At 44.6% G+C, this 17,629-nt stretch overlaps 1 protein-coding gene across 5 annotated transcripts in view; it reads left to right on the forward strand.

The window, feature by feature from the left end:
- The window catches only part of RAB9A (RAB9A, member RAS oncogene family), a 53,783-nt gene extending 40,033 nt beyond the window's left edge, over positions 1 to 13,750 (forward strand). For 3 of the 5 annotated variants that reach the window (XM_059910631.1, XM_059910629.1, XM_059910632.1), the window contains 3 exons: positions 8,698 to 8,790; positions 9,444 to 9,471; positions 12,659 to 13,750. In XM_059910631.1, the coding sequence (XP_059766614.1) occupies positions 12,690 to 13,295 (606 nt within the window). In that variant the 5' untranslated portion in view covers positions 8,698 to 8,790; positions 9,444 to 9,471; positions 12,659 to 12,689 and the 3' untranslated portion in view covers positions 13,296 to 13,750. Of the gene's footprint in view, positions 1 to 8,599; positions 8,791 to 9,443; positions 9,472 to 12,658 lie in introns of all 5 variants that reach the window. The other 2 variants (XM_059910630.1, XM_059910628.1) reach the window with 1 other exon arrangement.
- Positions 13,751 to 17,629: the final 3,879 nt, after the last annotated feature.

Below are 17,629 nucleotides of genomic sequence, written 5' to 3' on the forward strand. Positions count from 1 at the left end.
GGTCCCTAGTAGACATTCAGTGAACAGTGGTGGCTGATGTTACTGTGGTCATAGCATTTGTTATTTGGGCAAACAAGAGAATGGCAGTAGGTAGGGAGGGAAGTGGACATGTTTCTCGTGTGGGTGAATGAAGTGGGTAAGACAGAAGAAGAAAGAGATTTTGAAAATGGGGAAAAGAGTTAGCTTGGTGTTAGATATGTTGAATTTGAACTGCCATCAGGGTACCAGATGAATATATTATAAAGAGGGTTGGAATTCTTATCTGGTGCCTGAGGGGTGGGAGGGTAGAGGTGGGCTTTAGTTTAGGAATCACTGGGTTTTATATCCCAGGAAGACATGGTTTGGGAAGAGGTAAGGTCATCAGCCTTGCGATACATCTCCTTAAGAGCCCGTTAGAAAAGGGAGCCATCTAGGTTGCAGAAAGCCAACGGGGTGAGGGGAAGAGAAAGCAGAAACTATTATCAGAGTAGTTTTATGAACAATGAAGTGGGAAGCATTTTCAAGGTCATTGCCAGGCCGTTTAGCCCTAATAGAGGCAGTAATGGTGGCTGAGTCCTGGCTGAGACTTGAAGGTCCCGCTGAGGCCTCCAGCTGTGGCTGTGATACCTCCAAGACCCTTTCCTAGTTGGGCCTCCATTACCTTATTTGTTTAAAAAAAAAATGCCTTGTGTACCCTTCTGAGATTCTATATCATGTACATTCAGATAAATCTCTACATCTCAGAATTCACGGCCTACCAGGTGGGCCTCTGGTGAGGACGTTGGTCAACCATGAGGGTGTGTCTGTAGAAGTGTACACAGGGAAGTCCTAAGAGAGGCACTTTCTTCTTCATTTAGGGCTGCATGTGCCTTAGGGCATTTAGATGAGGACGGAGGAGAAGCCAGTGGACGGGCCATTAGCAGGTCTCTGGTGACTTTTGCTGACATTCAGGGGGATAGAGGGGTCGAGAACCTGCGTTTAGTGAGAGGGTGGAGGGCTGATCAGGCGCAGAGCGGAAACGGGTAGTGCTGGCAGAGTACGTGGGGGATGGGAAAGCTTTTTGTAAGCAAGGTCACCTTCAGTACCTTGGTGGGGACAGACTGGAGCATCACTGATGGAGAAGTGGGATGAAGTGAACTTTCTGGAAAGCTGCCTGCGGCGCTCTTACGTTTCTTCTCATTTTGACTTGGTGACAACTTCCTTGCAGAATGGGAGCCTCTAATCTAGTTGAGTCCTGTATGCCAGACATACAGCTGTTCTCTTGAAATAGACCTTCTTGGGAAATTCCACTCCTCTTATTTAATTTCTCTAACAGCCAAAGAGTTCTACCTGCTGTGGCCCTCGTGGGCACTGTTGCTCTATACTAACTCTTCCCTGAGCTTATATGGAAGTTCTCCAGCCCTTAACCTTTTCTGCTCCAAATTAAAGATACCAGTTTTCTTATCTAACTTGAAGAGACAAGTCAGAACCAAGGTTCCCCTGAGTTACAGCAGATCATTTAGGAATCACATTTAGTTTGTGTTTTGCTGCTTTAATGTATTTTTCTAACATGCATATTAAAATTCATTTCTTTCCAGACTTCCCTGGCTGTCCAGTGGTTAAGACTCCGTGCTTCCAATGTAGGGGGCGAGGGTTCGATCCCTGATCAGGGAACTAAGATCCCACATGCTGCGCGGCAGGGCAAAAAAAAAAAAATTCATTTCTTTCATAATGCAGTCTTCTTCCTGAAGTACCTAGCTGTACTTCCCAGTATAGTTTTCCTATTTTGTGACCTTTATCCATTTCTTTGCATTTTAATTCTGCCGCCCAAAGTGCAGCCTTTAACTATCCCCACTCTTTTCTGTCCAGCATTTCAAGTGCCTTTTTCAGGTGTCTTATTATAGGTAGATTTATGCCTGTTCCTTTTAAGGACTTCATTAAATAAAACACAGAACAAAATGTGATCCTCACTTATAGGATTAGCAGTTTCCTGTGCATAAGTCTCTTCATTGAACTGTCACAGTTCGTGGTCAAAGTGTAATATTAGGAAAGTGTTATGGGTGAGGGAAATAGTAACGCCAAGTAAAGATGAAAGTCTTGAGGGTGTTATGAACTACACAAATTGACCACACGAAATATACAAATATTGCAGACATGTATTGATCATTTCTTGAGGTCCACATTCCTTTAAGAATCTGATGAGAAACCTTTTCATACTCTTTCCAGAGAAAGGCTCAAGCACATGCTTCCATCCATACCCTCATCCTTATTTCACATGTGATTCTAGGAGGTGCATTTTCCCCCTGCAGCTCCTTCATGGACTCCCAATTAAGCACACTCGATACCTGTACTGTGTAATGCAATACTCATGTAGCTATTTAAGTTTAAACAAATTGAGATGAAATAAAATTAACAGTTCACTTCCTCAGCTGGACCAGCCGCATTTCAAGTGCTCAGTAGCCACATGTGGTTAGTGTACTGTACTGGGCATAAGAACATTTCCGTCATCACAGAAAGTTCTGTTGGATCACGCTGCTCTATACTTTCAGGATGATTTAAGAAAATTGAAGTCCTTAACCAAATCTGTTTTTTTCTCCTCTCTTCTCCCTTCCCACTCTCTCCACCACTGTTAATGGTTAGTATACCTAACTACAGAGGTGCCTTGTTTTAAGCAAAATTGAAAGTATATACTTCTTTAAAGTTTAATTAGATAGCTCATCTTCATAAAAGAGTACTTACTGAAACGAGTTCTTTTAGTAGAGTGAGCTGCTCTGACATTGTGGTAGCGTGGTCTGATTTACACAGCGTTCTCCTTGTCTAGCTGTCTCTGAGGTAATGCTCAGTGGTCACCTAGATAATTTATTTCATCTGACAAGTTGTGCCTCCAGTTTGGTCTGTTCTTCTGGTATTTTGCTTAATTCTTCTGTTTTGCTTGACTTCTTGCTGTAAGAGATCACGCCCATTATTACACTTAATGACTTCCTTGACTTGCCTCTCGTTCATCTGTTTCAGCAAAGACGACTAGGAAGACTGGAAATAAAGAGTGGAGCTAATAGGCTGTTAAGCGAGACATACCTGTATTAAGATACAAGGAAACAAATACACCTCAGGCGAAAATAGGAATAATGTAGGGATTATCCATGCTTTTGTTGCCTTGGTTAGTTTCTTCAAGCCTCGGTTTCTCAAGCTATGAAATGAAGTGGCATGCCTCTCACTAGGGCATTCAGAGTGAGTGCAAAAGGAATGTGTGATTTTGGAAAAAAAAAAAATTGTTCCTAAATTTAAACCAGGAGTGATAAATTCAGTTTAAGTTTTTGGAAGTGAGAGTTAGTCACGGGGTTTCAGATTTGAAAATCTGAAATTTTGAGGAAGCAGTTTATAAACCCAGCGTACTCTCCCTTTGGTAACTTGTTAGAGGAATGTCGTTTTTCAGCGTTTCCTGTTGCATTCAGTACTTATTTTAAAGTGGTTTCCTCATGTGACTTTCAAGTAAGAATCAAGTTTTTTGTCCTCTCCCACACATTTTTTTTTCCCCCACACATTTTAATAGACCTCAAAAATAGAATGGGGGAAGGAACTAATTGAGTAGAGAAACAAAGAACTGTAAGTACGGTAAGTACAAATAGAAAAATAAGAATAGAATAACAAGAATGAAGGAGGAAGTAGTTCACTCTTTGTTCTCAGTTTAGCATTCATTTGGTACCTCATCGAATGGAAAGCTTTGTACTAGATGCTGCAGAACCAAAAAAGGACAAATGAATGGATGGCATTAGGTGTTGTGTGTCCCTCCCAGGGAATTGACGCTGTAATTACGAAACACACATACACAACTGACAGATGGTTAAAGCATAAGTGAAGGAGAGCTGTAATAGAGGTGGGATGGTTATGAGAGTGAGGAGAAAGGTTAGGTTTCAGGGGGCGGGGGGTGTGGGTGGCAAAAGTGGGCCTTTGGATGACTAGGATTTTCCTAGCTTTCGATGTGGGGGGGCGGCCTGCTAGTCCCAGATAAGGGCCTGAGCAAAGGCTGGACAGTAAATGCCTGTGATAAGTTTGGGGATGGTGACTTGTAGGGATATAATTGGGACAGGCAGGTACGTGAGGTTGGATAGCTCTTGGAATGCCATGCCCCAAATTCTATATAATAAAAGTAATAAAGAAATAAATGGGTTTCATTATCTGTAAGAATGGAGGCAGTTAGATCCATAACCAATAAAAAGTGTCTACGTTTAATCCGTACAAACATTTCTATTTGAGATATATATACTTCGTGCTTGGATCTGACTCCCCCTTGGTTTACTGTAATATAATAATTGGCTTTGGAAGCCAGCATGGGGGTGGAGAAGGCCAGGGAAAAGGCTACTACTGATACACTATCCATAAACAATTGATAGTGGAAGATAAAAGTACACAATAGAAAAGCTGGGAAAATAGTGTTATGAAAAGGAAAGGGTTGGCATACAATGCGCTCTTTTTATCTTTAGTTTTGAGGTATTTGCTGAAAGCATAGTTCATTTTCTTTCCTGCCAGTAACCTACTTAACCAACTTCCTGTTCAGATTAGTGTGCGCCATGTATGACACGCATTGGTGCCTGCACATGGTATTGTAATCCTAATAGAGTATCTATGTGTGTGTAACTGGCTTATTGAAAAGGATTCTGCTGAAGGGACAAGGAGATCATCTGTGGCACGTGTAAATCTAATGTTAGGGTCTTATTGCTAATTCTCAGGCCGATATAATTCCCATACTGTAAAATTCACCTTTTTAATGTATGCAATTCAGTTGTTTTTAGTATATACACTAAATTGTGCAGCCGTCACCACTATCTAATTTCAGAGTATTTTTGTCATACCCCCCCCCCCCCCAAAAAAAAAAGAAAGAAAGAAACCCCATACCCATTAGCAGTTACTCCCGATTCCCTGGAACCACAAATCTACTTTCTGTCTCTATGGATTTGCCTATTCTGAACATTTCATATAAATGGGATAATATAATATATGGCCTTTTGTGTGTGGCTTCTTTAAATTATAATGTTTCTGAGGTTCATCCACGTTGTTGCGTGCATCAGTACTTCATTCCTTTCTGTGGCTGATTAATCTTCCATTGTATGGATAGGCTACATTTTATTATCTGTTCATCAGCTGATGGACATTGGGTTGTTTCCATTTTTTGGCTATTGTAAATAATGCTACTTTGAATATTCATGTACAAGTTTTTGTGTGGATGTGTTTTCATTTCTCTTAAGTATATGCCTAGGAGAGGAATTGGTGGGTCATATGGTAACTCTGTGTTTACACCTTTTTGGGGAACTGCAGATTGTTTTCCATTATCGTTGCACCATTTTACCTTCCTGCCAGCAGTGTATGAGACTTCTAGTTTTCCCACATCCTCAGCAACACTTGTTATTGTCTGCCTTTTTGATTTTAGTCACCCTAGTGGGTGTGAAGTGGTGTCTCATTATAGTTTTGATTTGCATTTCACTACTGGCTAATGATGTTGACCATTTTTGCCCATTTTTAAGTTGTTTTTTGAAAAATTATTATTGATTAATTTTAAGAGTTCTGGATACAGGTCCTTTATCAGATATATGATTTGCAAATATTTTCTCCCATCCTGTGGGTTGTCTTTTCAGTTTCTTGACAGTGTCCTTTGAAGCACAAAAGTTTTAAATTTTGATGAAGTTCAGTTTACCTATTTTTTCTTCTGTTGCTTGTATTTTTGGCTTCATATTGAGTTATTTTTAATATGTGAGTTACAGAAAAATTTAAGAAGCAGTTGTCTTTAAGGTCTGGTGGATAGCAGTATTTGATGAAACTTTAAAAGAAAATCATTTCTATTTCATTTCAGTTACGGCATTCAGTCAAGCTAGGCTTTAAGTGAAATGAAGCTTTAAAAAATACTTTTGAGTCTGCCAACCCCTGCCCAAATTGCAGATTCAAGAGCAAAATAAATTATTGTGGTTCCTTTAAAAAATACACATTTGACATTAAAAAAAGGAGTATGAATTTGCAACCAAATCAAGACTTTGAAGACTGAATTCGGTATTGATTATTCGAGGTTTTCTTGCAGACGTTCATGTTAACCTGTGAGCTTTTACATGGTGTCATCACGGCGTGCACGTTCTTCAAGTTTATCACTTAACAATATTTCTACAGACCCGTGTCTCCATGTCTTCTCAAGGGCGGCAGACGATCCCCAATTATGCATTTAGGTCATTTCCATTTGCCCCACTGGGAAAGTCCTTCCTTCCTTCCTTCCTTTCCCTCCCTTCCTTTCTTTCAAGATGATTTTAGAATGGTACGGGGATGTATTTTTTGGTAGAGTCTAGAAAATTGACAACTCAGGGAAAAGTCTGGGCATTTTTGTCACGGTATAATACATTTCCATTAACTGAATCTTTTTAGAGAGCTTGTTTCATTATAAAAATGAAATTGCCATGGAACTTCCCTGGTGGCGCAGTGGATAGGACTCCGTGCTCCCAATGCAGGGGGCCCAGGTTCGATTCCTGGTCAGGGAACTAGATGCCACATGCATGCCGCAACTAAGGAGCCCGCGTGCCGCAACCAAGACCCCACGCATCCAAATAAATAAATATTTTAAAAAATGAAATTGCCGTGATAGGCATGCTGATTTCAGTATTGTCTCTGCACATAGAGGTACGTGCAGGGTGTGCTAGGAGCGCAGGGGAAGGGCTTCACGGGGAGACGAGGTCTAGCTGCATCTCCAGGGGTGAGCAGGAGTTCGCCGCCCGCCAGAGAGCGGGAGGAGGGGTTTGTAGTGAATATCTTACTGCAGTCTCAAGTACGAGGCCCAACCACCGCAGTTTTCAACCCCAAAGCTCGCTGCTACCATTGGTACTGACAGTTGAGAGGGATGGTAAGGGATCCATCGCAGCTCTGCCCGAGGCCTCCCTCCCGCCCTCGCCGCAGTCTGCTCTTGATCGCAGCCAGCTGCCTTTCTGGACTCGGCATCTGTTCAGGTTGCGGGCTGCAGAAGCTATTTCAGGGCTCCGCTCGCTCCGAGGGTGTCAGCAGGAATCCTTCCGTAGCTGCTGAGGCCCTGCCCGCCCCAGGGCCCGCCCCTCCAGGCCCGTCGACACAGCTCGCTCCGCTCTCCCCGGCTCCGGGTGCCCGGCCCACCCTGGGCTCTCCCGGGACGTGCCCGGTGCCTTGGCCGGGCCTTCGCACCACTGGTCCCGCCTCCTGGTTCTGGCCCCCTCCCCCCTCCACAGGTTCCTCCTCCTGCTGCTGAGCTTTGCCGGTGGTCAGACCAAATCCCCCAGCAGTGGGCTCAGCCTTTGGGGAGGCTGGTTCTAAGGACGGCGTGCGCCTGAAACGGTCATGGAGACACTGCTTTAGAACAGCCCACGCTGGAGACTGGTGCATAGTCTCGCGCTAACACAGGGGAACACTGCTGATGGTCCTCTGGCCTTGGAAGTTACCGCTTCTTTCTTTAACTGAGCGGCAGGTGAAGTAGCTCTCTCTGTTACAGGATCATGTTGGATGAAAATGTAATTCCCCTGATGGCTGGAATCACGCAGCTCCGTGAGATGCTCACACCTGGGGCCTGGTCTGACCTAGGGAGCTGCAGGGGCAGAATCCCTGCACTGTTTAAGCTGTTCTTTGGGTTTTGGTTGGGTGTTGTACTCTATAGCACGTACCTCTCATTTGTGAGACTTGTATCAGTTATAACGCAAGAGGGTTTGTGCCCGGATTGTCAGCTCCCCCAACTACGAGCCCCACCTGCCAGGGCCTGGGTGTGGCCTGCATCCTGAGTGCCTGGCCCGGGGAGGCACGCACTGAGGACTCCTGCAGAACTGCTTTCCTACCCGCTCCACGCGCTCGGCTTCTGGGAGGCGCCGCAGGGTTCTGCAGATGTGTGATTGCAGTTGCATTTAAAACATGTTCAAACTGTGGAAACTCTAATAGAACTTAGGTAGACTCAGATGTGCTTTATCTATGTGTCAGTGGATTGAATACTAGTAGTTCTGTCAGGTTCACTTGTTTTTGTGCAGATCCTGAAATAAAGCAAGCAGGTGGAAGACTCTTCCCATTGCTACCCCTTCTTTTCATTATACCTAAGACAGCAACAGGAGCGCCCTCTGAAATAAACGCAAAGGCAGCTGAGACTGCCGCGCCTGTGGGTTAACTACTGGGCTTTGGAGTCGGTCGCATTCCGATCTCACTCCCCCCCTTGACTAGCTGTGTGACCTCGAGCAAGGACCGTAACGTCTCTGAGTCGGAGTCTTCATCCACAGGGTAGGGATAATGAGAGGCTTGTGAGGAGTGAACACAGTGAAGCAGAGTCAGTGGCTTGCAGGGCTCAGTCAGTGTTAGCGTGGTGGTGGTGGTGGTGATTTTCTCCTTAACCCCCAAATATCAAGATTCTGAAGGGTATCATTTTTTTCATTGAATTTATAAGTTGACGGCTGCTTTACGTAAGTCCCACAAAAATGCCCTTTGCGTTTAAAAAAGGGAGGGACAGGGGTTTGGAACTGTTGGTTTAGACCGGAAGAGGCTAGTACTTCAGCACAGCTCCGCCTGGTCGGCACAGGAGGCCTTCACCCGGAATTTGGTCTGTAGGACTAGGATCCGTTGGCTTCCTAATGTCTGCCTGCGTTGCCCTCTCGTTTGTTCTGCCCAGGACTCTTCTGAAATTTGACTGAAGAAATGGCCATAAAAGAAATTACCTCGTTTCTATAAAACTCCCAGTGAAGACTTCTTCATGTGTCCATTCCACAGAAACTCCCTGCACTCCTCTAACGAGCCTGGCACAGTGGTGAACCGCTTTCCCTGTTGTCCGTGTCCAAGTGGATCTTCCAGACAGCCCTAGAGGTAGGTACTGCTGTCACCAGAGTCGCCAGAGCTGCAGGATGTCAAATAGCCTGCCCACGAGTCTGCGCTCTTGGCCTCTGGCACAGGGAACCAGTCCTCCTTTCTGACAGTGGGCCTCCATTCGCTCACAACATTTCCTGTCTGCCTTGGCTGCCCAGAAAGAAGCCTCACGAAATTCTGCACCGCCTTAGTCTTTGCCTGGCTTCTCCTGCGTCACGTTGGCTGCCTCTCCCTTGAGTGGTCCTGCTTTCTTCCTTGTTTGTCTTAGCTTTATTCTGTGGAATATGGTTATTCTAAAACACTCAAAATTTGGGCAGATTTTGAGTAATTTATATTTTACATTTCATCTTAACCAAATTTTACAGCTGTCTAAATGGTGGGATACTTAGAAAGGTAGGATGGGTGGGGGCAGGTGAAAAACTTGTTGGAAAAAAACAATGGTTAAAGTGTAGTATTTGATTCTAGGGCTATTTTTAGGCTGAGAAGGGTCATGGGCAGCTTTCAGGTGCAGTTTTCCTTTTAAATTAAGAATCTAGCTACTAATGGAAGTCAGACATTTCTTTTGCATTTTAATTCTTGTGTTTACTCTTAAAGTTATGAAAGTAGATTGAATGTACATTGCTAAGGTGTGCTTTCTGATTTTTTCTTTGCAGATGATGATGTTTGAACTGAACAATTAAGGTAAGATTATGGCTTATGTCACATGCTTTTCTTATTCAGCTTTCTTTATAGGGTTTAGCTGATTGCTAAAGTCATGTTTTAGCTTGGGTGAAGATTATTGCCTTTGGGCAGTCCTTCTAAACTGGAGTATAAAAGGCCTTCATTTTAAGGTAAGTTTTGAAAAGAGCGTATCAGGATACGTTTATTCATTCAGCTTATACTAAAGAAGTTTCAAAGCATTTTACTGTTTTCAGAGAAGAAAAAGGGGACATTTTGAATGTTCATAAACTCATTATGTTACGTTAATGTAGAGATTGCATGAAGCTAGCTTTTGTTAGATGTCAGTGGGAAATAAGATAGTCCATATAATTATCTGTATCCCCATGCGTGTTTATGTTCAATGCTACCGTTAGACTCGGAGAGCTGTTTGTGCCCGTGTTAGTTGTTTGAGCAAAGGCCAGCGTACCCCTAAATAGGATACCTGGGAGACCCCAAATTATACATGAGAAATGTAAAAAATTGTACCCTATTTCCTGGTGTGTGGGGCTAGCGTATCCCAAATTTGTTTGATCAGAATAAGGGCACAAACTAGGAAATGCCACATTATTATGAAGAAAGAAAAGAACTATGAAAGTGTCCTGATAGAGTTACAAATTACGAATCTCAAGGAATTTCTAAGACTTAATTTGGTAGATGTATGTAACCACGCATCTGGGTGGAGGTTGTCAGATTGCACAGTCTGGTTTATAATTTGATGTACAGACCCTAACAAGTTGATGCTGTACAATGAAACTTTGTGTCCAGTGAGGCAGTTAGAGACTCACTAAAATCCTGAGATAAATGATAGACTAGAATTCAGCACATCTGTTACACCCTTGTAACACAACGTGGAACATCTGTGTTTTTGTAGCTTCAAAATCACGAGAAAGGAACAATCGTGGGATGGGGGGCTGCTGGGGGAGGTTCCCAGTGTAGGGTATGACGGTGCTGAGCGGTTCTGAGGGCCCAGCGGTTAGTTCGTGAAGTGGGGTTGGGTTCGCCAGCAGAGGGAGCAGCACGTGCCAGGACGAAGGCAAGGGCGAGTGTGAGGGCCGAGCGCGTGGATGGGAATTTCACTTCCGTCTGGCAGCGCGCTTCTGAATGGCTGGTGCCAAGCGTGGGCAGCAGGGCCGGGTGTCGTGCCTTAGAAGTGGGACTTAGAACTGAGTCTCTGGAGAAGCGCTGAAGAATGTTACGGAGGGAGCGTTAGATGCTCTGCTTGTGTCAGAATAGTTGGTGTGCTTTTTTGGTTTTGCTACTCTTTTTTCCTAAGTTGAAGTCGTGTAAGCAAGATTCCAAAGAATTAAGCAAAGGAACCGATTTAGTGCACTGTTACTATGTCAGGAAATTAAAGGGCTTGAGATAGTTTCAGTTTCCTCTCTAATATTAATTTAGCCTGAGCATTGGGCAGAGCCATCCACTGAAGTCGAAAAGTCTCCAAGTAGTATGCACTTTAATTGCCTCACACTTTCGTTGGCCAATTTAAATTGTATTAATTACAGTAGTGATTACTGCAGTAATTTAAAAGAGCTAATAAGAGTTAGGGACAAGTTGCCACACATTTATAAGAATGGTGTGTAGCATGTAGTAGGAAATGCAGAATTCTTGCACGTTATGGGAAGTGTTCAGTTACATTATACCGGGTCATACTTGCATATAACCAGGCGATTGCCAGATAATGTTTGTTTACTGCAGTGATTTTGCAAATTCATCCTAGTCAATACAACAATTATTGTTCATGCCTTTATTACCTTCCCATTGAGGGATTCACAATATCTACTTTCATGTTCAAGTTAATTACCATTTTTGCTCTAGGGCTGTGCTGTCCAATACAGCTGTTGGCTCTTTAAATGTGACTCTTCAAATTAGTGAAAATTATATAAAATTTAAAATTCATTTCCTTGCTCCCACTAGCCACTTGCGGGTAGTGGCTGACATAGCAGACAGTCCAGATGGAGGACATCTCCATCGTTGCAGAAAATTCTGTTAGTGCTACTCTAAAGGTTGTCTTCTTTTACAAATATCTTAAAAGCCATTTAATATTGAAATATTCACAGTTTAAATGATATAATTTGATTCAAAATAATTGGGCAGAAGGGAGAATGGGACGCTATGGAGGAAACAAGATTTGCTGTAAGTTGATAAGTGGTGAAGCTAGGTTTAGGGTCTGTGAGGTGTCATCATATTATTCTCATTATTCAGAAATTGTGTATGTTTGAAAATTTTCATAATAAAGAATTAAAACAGAAGCCTTAAATAGGAACAGTGCTCCCACCAGCCTACACAAGGGCGTCTGAATCTCCGTACCTGCCCCACCCCGCCCCCCGCCGGGGGACTGGTGGCGGGGAGGGAGTTAGTCCTGCCCCAGGGCTTCCCCTGAAGGGTACGCATGGTACCACATTTTTGTTTAATGTTCATTTCATTCCCCCTCGAAACACACAAGTAACAGCCCAGGCGCGCATTTGTTCAGAAGAGTTGGAGCTGCCCAAATGAATCTTCTGGGTAGAATGTGCTAGGTTATGATATTATATCAAAAATTCGAGTGGTGCTGACATTAATGTTAGGCAACTCAAAATAGTGTTCCTAATGAAAAGAATAGAGTCCTTTACTCGGTGGTTGGCTTCGGCCTGTTCACAGCCAGATCAGTCAGTTGTGTCTCTGGTTTCCTGCTTACCAGCTCCTATGGGGATGGCGCTGGGAGAGAGAAAGAGGGGGTTGTCTAGAAACCCCCTGGCCTGAGAGGAAAGCCATCAGTGAACACTGTCACCGTGCCACCAGAGAGCTGTTTGCAGTTGCTACAGAAATGTGCCCACTTCGGTCTCCTACCGCATCTCTAACAAATGGTGGCAGGGCTTATTGTGAGCCAAGAGGAACGGTTGAGAGGACAGTCTTTGGGGTCAGACTTGGCCTTGAGTGCTAGCCTCAGTCAGCGGTGACCCGAGGAAGGGGAAGAATGAGCCCTCAGCAGCTGTCAGAGAGAGTGACGGTCGGGTGGTGCCTGGCACGAGGCGGAGGGCTCAGTAGGTGACATCTCTTGCCGTCCGGTATTCCCTGCGCAGAAAGGAATTGGGGCTCTGTGTTTTATTTCCCTTAGACACTGACATTCATAGAGGCATGTAGAGCCATGTACAGGTCTAAAGGAATGTAATGGTACCCTTTTATTTTACAGGGTTCCGAAATCAGAGATCTTGAGATTAAAAATGGCAGGAAAATCATCGCTTTTTAAAGTAATTCTCCTTGGAGATGGTGGAGTTGGGAAGAGTTCTCTAATGAACAGATACGTGACTAATAAGTTTGATGCCCAGCTCTTCCATACAATAGGTGTGGAATTTTTAAATAAAGATTTGGAGGTGGATGGACACTTTGTTACCATGCAGATTTGGGACACGGCCGGTCAAGAGCGGTTCAGAAGCCTGAGGACGCCATTTTACAGAGGTTCTGACTGTTGCCTGCTTACTTTTAGCGTCGATGATTCTCAAAGCTTCCAGAATTTGAGTAACTGGAAGAAAGAATTCATATATTATGCGGATGTGAAAGAGCCCGAAAGCTTTCCTTTTGTGATTTTGGGTAACAAGGTTGACATCAGCGAGCGGCAGGTGTCTGCAGAAGAAGCTCAAGCCTGGTGCAGGGACAACGGCGACTATCCTTACTTTGAAACAAGTGCAAAAGATGCCACGAATGTGGCAGCGGCCTTTGAGGAAGCAGTTCGAAGAGTGCTTGCTACCGAGGATAGGTCAGATCACTTGATTCAGACAGACACAGTCAGTCTGCACCGAAAGCCCAAGCCCAGCTCATCTTGCTGTTGAAGTTTGAGAGGTTGCCCGTGCGATCTAACCAGCTCACACACATGCACAGATAAGCACAGGGTGGAGACGAGAATTCGTGTTTGCAGCGATGGATCACGTACTCATGAAATTAAACTAACCATATTGCTGCCTTGTTGGTGGGTGGGAGAAGGGACACATCCACTCCCAGGAGAATCTCTTTACTCAGTAATGGCACCTTACCTTTATAAGTTGTAACGGTTGTCTAATAATGTTTAATTTAAATATGTATGTCACACAGCTAATAAATGAGATGACCAAGACTTTATAATTAAAACAAAACACTTGAGTATTCTAGAAGTTAGTGTTTTTTCCCCGGGAAAATGGAGAACTACTTTTTCTATGTGTATATTTTTATGTAATTAGCACTCTGTTCCTAGTTCAGGGAAAACATGTCCTAAAGCAATAACGTTAGATATTAAAGATTAAAATCCAGTGCATTTGCCGTGTAGTCATGTGATTTGAGGACGTGTTCATTCGGTTTAGAATTATGTGCGTGTTCGCTTTTTCATTCTACACATCAGAATTGATCTCACTCGTAATCACTTGTCATTTGTGTGCCCCCCTCGCCCCCCCAACACAGAAGCCGGCTTTATCACTCTTGGAGGAGGTACTGCTTCTGGATTGTACTGTGTGTGCGGGTAAATGAAGACATCTTTATTTGGTCATGTATTTATTCAGTGTCTTCTGCGTCACTGAGCTTTGTTTAGTGATTTGGTCTCAAGGAGATTTTTCGTCATTCTGCTGCAGTGAGCAGCCTTATTGATGAGCAAGTTGTGGTCTTTCGTGGGTAAAGTTCACGCGCTGCGCCATTCATGCGGATCCCATCCCGCAGAGGCACACCAGTGCCAGGCGCACGCGTTAGTGAGGACAGGACCCTTGGCTGTGGAGCGGTGGGTTATCAAGCCACATGCTTTTGGGGGGTTGTCCTGTGCGGGGGGGGTACATTTTGGAACAGCTAGGTTGAGAGATTTCTCTCCCTGGCCCTGCTCCTTGGAACCACTTGACACAGAACACCAATACAGTAAGCTCAGCTTTTGAAAATCTAATTTCCTAACACAACAGATTTGGCTCTAAGCAAAACATTTTCACATTTTAAATTTGGGGAAATTAAATCTCTTTGTAGTCTCAGGTTAGAGAGAGCTGTAGTTTTTATTATTTATAATCAATTATGCCCCCGCCCCACCAAACTATAATCCTCCATTCAGAAAACAAAATAGGAATCCACCATTAACAAACGAGTGTATATTATATATTCCCTTTGTTTTTTTCTCTAGGGGACTTGCCTTGTTATTTTAAATCAAGTGTACCCATTGTTTAGTGACTTGCCCTTTTCTCTTAATCTGTCTGGATATATTTCCATTATATAGTAGACCTCCCTCATTTATTTGCTGCATGGATGTCTAACAGTTTATTCAAACCGTTCTCTGCTGATAGCTAGCTAGCAGTAGTAAAGTTTCCCACACCTTGCTCACCAGTGGATATTAGGAATACGTTTTTTGTTGTTTACCATTTGAATAGGTGATAGAGTCACACGGTTGAACATTATAAGGCACAAGGGACAAATATCTACCTTTGCCACCGAGTTCCCGCGCCTGGAGGCAGCCATGTGTCAGTTTCTTGGGTATCCGTCTAGATTTTTAGTACGTAAGGAAAGCATATTGTGTTAGTTCGCTAGTGCTGCCATAACATGCAGATCAGGCAGTTTAAACAATGGGGATTTCGTTTCTCACAGTTCTGGAGGCTAGAGGTCCAAGATCAAGGTGTTGATAGGTTTAGTTTTTCCTGAGTCCTCTCTCCATGGCTTGCAGGGGATCTTTCCCCTGCACACAACACTTCCCCACCTCCACACCCCCCTGTCTCTCTGTGTCCAGATTTCCTCCTCTTATAAGAACACCAGTGAGACCGGATTAAGGGACCACCCGAATGGGCTCATTTGAACTCACATTAACTCTTTAAAGGGCCTGCCTCCAAGTATGGTTACGTTCTGAGGGACTGGGGGCTAGGCCTGTTGATTATGAATTTTTTTTGGGGGGGGGGGGGACACAATTCAGCCCGTTATACGTCTGTGTGTGTGTGTGTGTAGGTATTTACAAAATGTATAATTTTGATACTTGTATAGATTTAACTAATACCTTAGTGGTTTTTCTAAACTTCTAAGCATCTTTTCAATAACCTTTTTTTCAGCTAAATACTCAGGGATTAGATTAGTTGGCATTCCAGAGGTCTAGAGCTGGGCAGCAAAAAAAGGATCAAAGGACCAAATCCTCGTGTGTGTAGACAGGCTGACGGAAGGGAGAGTAATGCAGCTCCACAGCGTGACTTAAAGGGACCCGGTGAACAGAGGCTGACCAAACCCAGCACTGAAATGGGACGAGAGGAGGAGGAACAGGACCTGACTGAATAGCTTCTGCCTTCACAGCAACGACAACTCGCTGACCTGACGGAGGAGCTCTTCAGACAGCAGCAGAAGGTAGCTGAAAATCTGAATCTTTTAAGAAAGTAACACGGGCTTTGCCTGGCAGGTGTTATGACACAAAGATGAGAACTAGGGAAAAAGTGAGAGCTGGGGAGCAAAGCAGGTGACTGCGGTGGCGGTGGTGGTTGCAAGAGGGGCGAAGCAGCTGCGGAGCCCGAGGGAGCAGGCCAGGCCAGGCGGGAGGGAAGGACGGGGGAGGGAGCTGTCCCGTTCAGGGCCGGGGCCCGGTGTTACGAGGCCTGGCGGCTGCCGCTGTGATGACAGGTGCTTTCGTGCTGTCTGCGCATGTAAAGCCTTGGAGACAGAGTTCAGGGTTAAGAAAAAGGCAAACTACTGAACTTGGGAGGATGGACAGTTGTACACTTGCCAGTCGATGTAGCAATTACAATGTGCCACGTGGAAGATGGAAAAGTGCACGTTCCTCAATGAATTACTGCTTTTGTCACCTTTTTCCCCCTTGGGGAAAACTCCCTAGTTGAAGTTAAAACATCCTAGATGGTCCTCATGTTAAAACCTGGCGTTTTACATTTCTATAAAACCTTGTGTAAGCTTTCACTTTAATAGCATGACCCTGTGACGGCAGTTCCATCCACAGTGCCAGCGGGGCTTGTGGGGCAAGGAAGCGTTAGGTAGAAAAGATCTGTGTAGTCAGTGGATTCTGATAAGTTAACACCGTGGACTGTCAACCAGGAAGTGCTGTCGTGACCATAAAATGAAAGGACACGGGTGTAGCAGGGTGGAGGAGAGACCGAAGGTCTCTGCATACGTGGAGAATGTGGGCGCCACCGAAGCGTCCTAGGCAATGAAAGAGGACCGAACCCGATTTGTGCATTCTATTTGGATCACTTCGGGAGTGCTAACGTAGATTACAGGTTTAATGCTGACTTGCGTGTGCTCAGTGGAGCCCGATGCCCTGGGTGCTACTGATGTCCCCCAATTGGTCTTGTGTTCCAGAGCTTTAAGTGACAGTCACCTACTACCAGATCTGAGTTTTGCTGGCTCTTTTGCTGTTTTTTGTTTTTTTGGTTTCTTTTGCTTTCTTAATGGTCAGCGCCTGGTTTTCCCCTTGTACCGGCCCTGGTTCCATCCTTTCAGCTGTCCTGTCCATGTGCCCACAGGCTTTCCCAGCACGGCCCACCTTTGAGGTCCTACCCACTCGTACGCTCATCGCTGAATCTGCCTTCAGGCTCCTTCAGAGGCAGTCATACGTGAAATCTGACACTTAACTACAGTGATCTACTCCCACAGGGCCTGTGTTATTCGTTCCCATCTCACCGTCACAAGCCTGGTGACAAGGCTGTTTGCAGGGCACCGCTGTTGTGTGGCCGAGCTGGGATCCAAACCATCTCCACCCTACAGCCTCCTGCTGGAGCACCACGCCGCTGCTCCTCACCGGAGCATTGCCACCCTCTGCGCTATACGCTCGCTGAGGGCAGAGCAAACTGTATGCGATAAGTACATGTGTGGGTCTCTCCAGTGAGCATGGCGGACATTACGCCTGGATTTCTAGCTGAGTATCTTTTTCTGCTCCCAAAGCTCTGGCACCTAAGTTTGAGGCGATTTGAATCCTGTAAAATGAGTTGCGATACATGTTAACATGCAGACTTTCATTAGGGGAAACAGGACTAAAATGGTAGTAGTGGTGGTGGGGTGAGCAGCACTTAAAAAATTCAACATTGGGAATCCCCTGGCAGTCCAGTGGTTAGGGCTCGGTGCTTTCACTGCCCGGGCCCGTGTTTGATCCCTGGTCGGGGAACTAAGATCCCGCAAGCCGCGCAGGGTGGCCAAAAAAAAAAAGAATAAAAAGAATCGATATTAAACTTCCCCAATCTTGGAC

Source organism: Balaenoptera ricei, chromosome X (genome assembly GCF_028023285.1).
Source record: "Balaenoptera ricei isolate mBalRic1 chromosome X, mBalRic1.hap2, whole genome shotgun sequence".
NCBI lineage: Eukaryota > Metazoa > Chordata > Mammalia > Artiodactyla > Balaenopteridae > Balaenoptera > Balaenoptera ricei.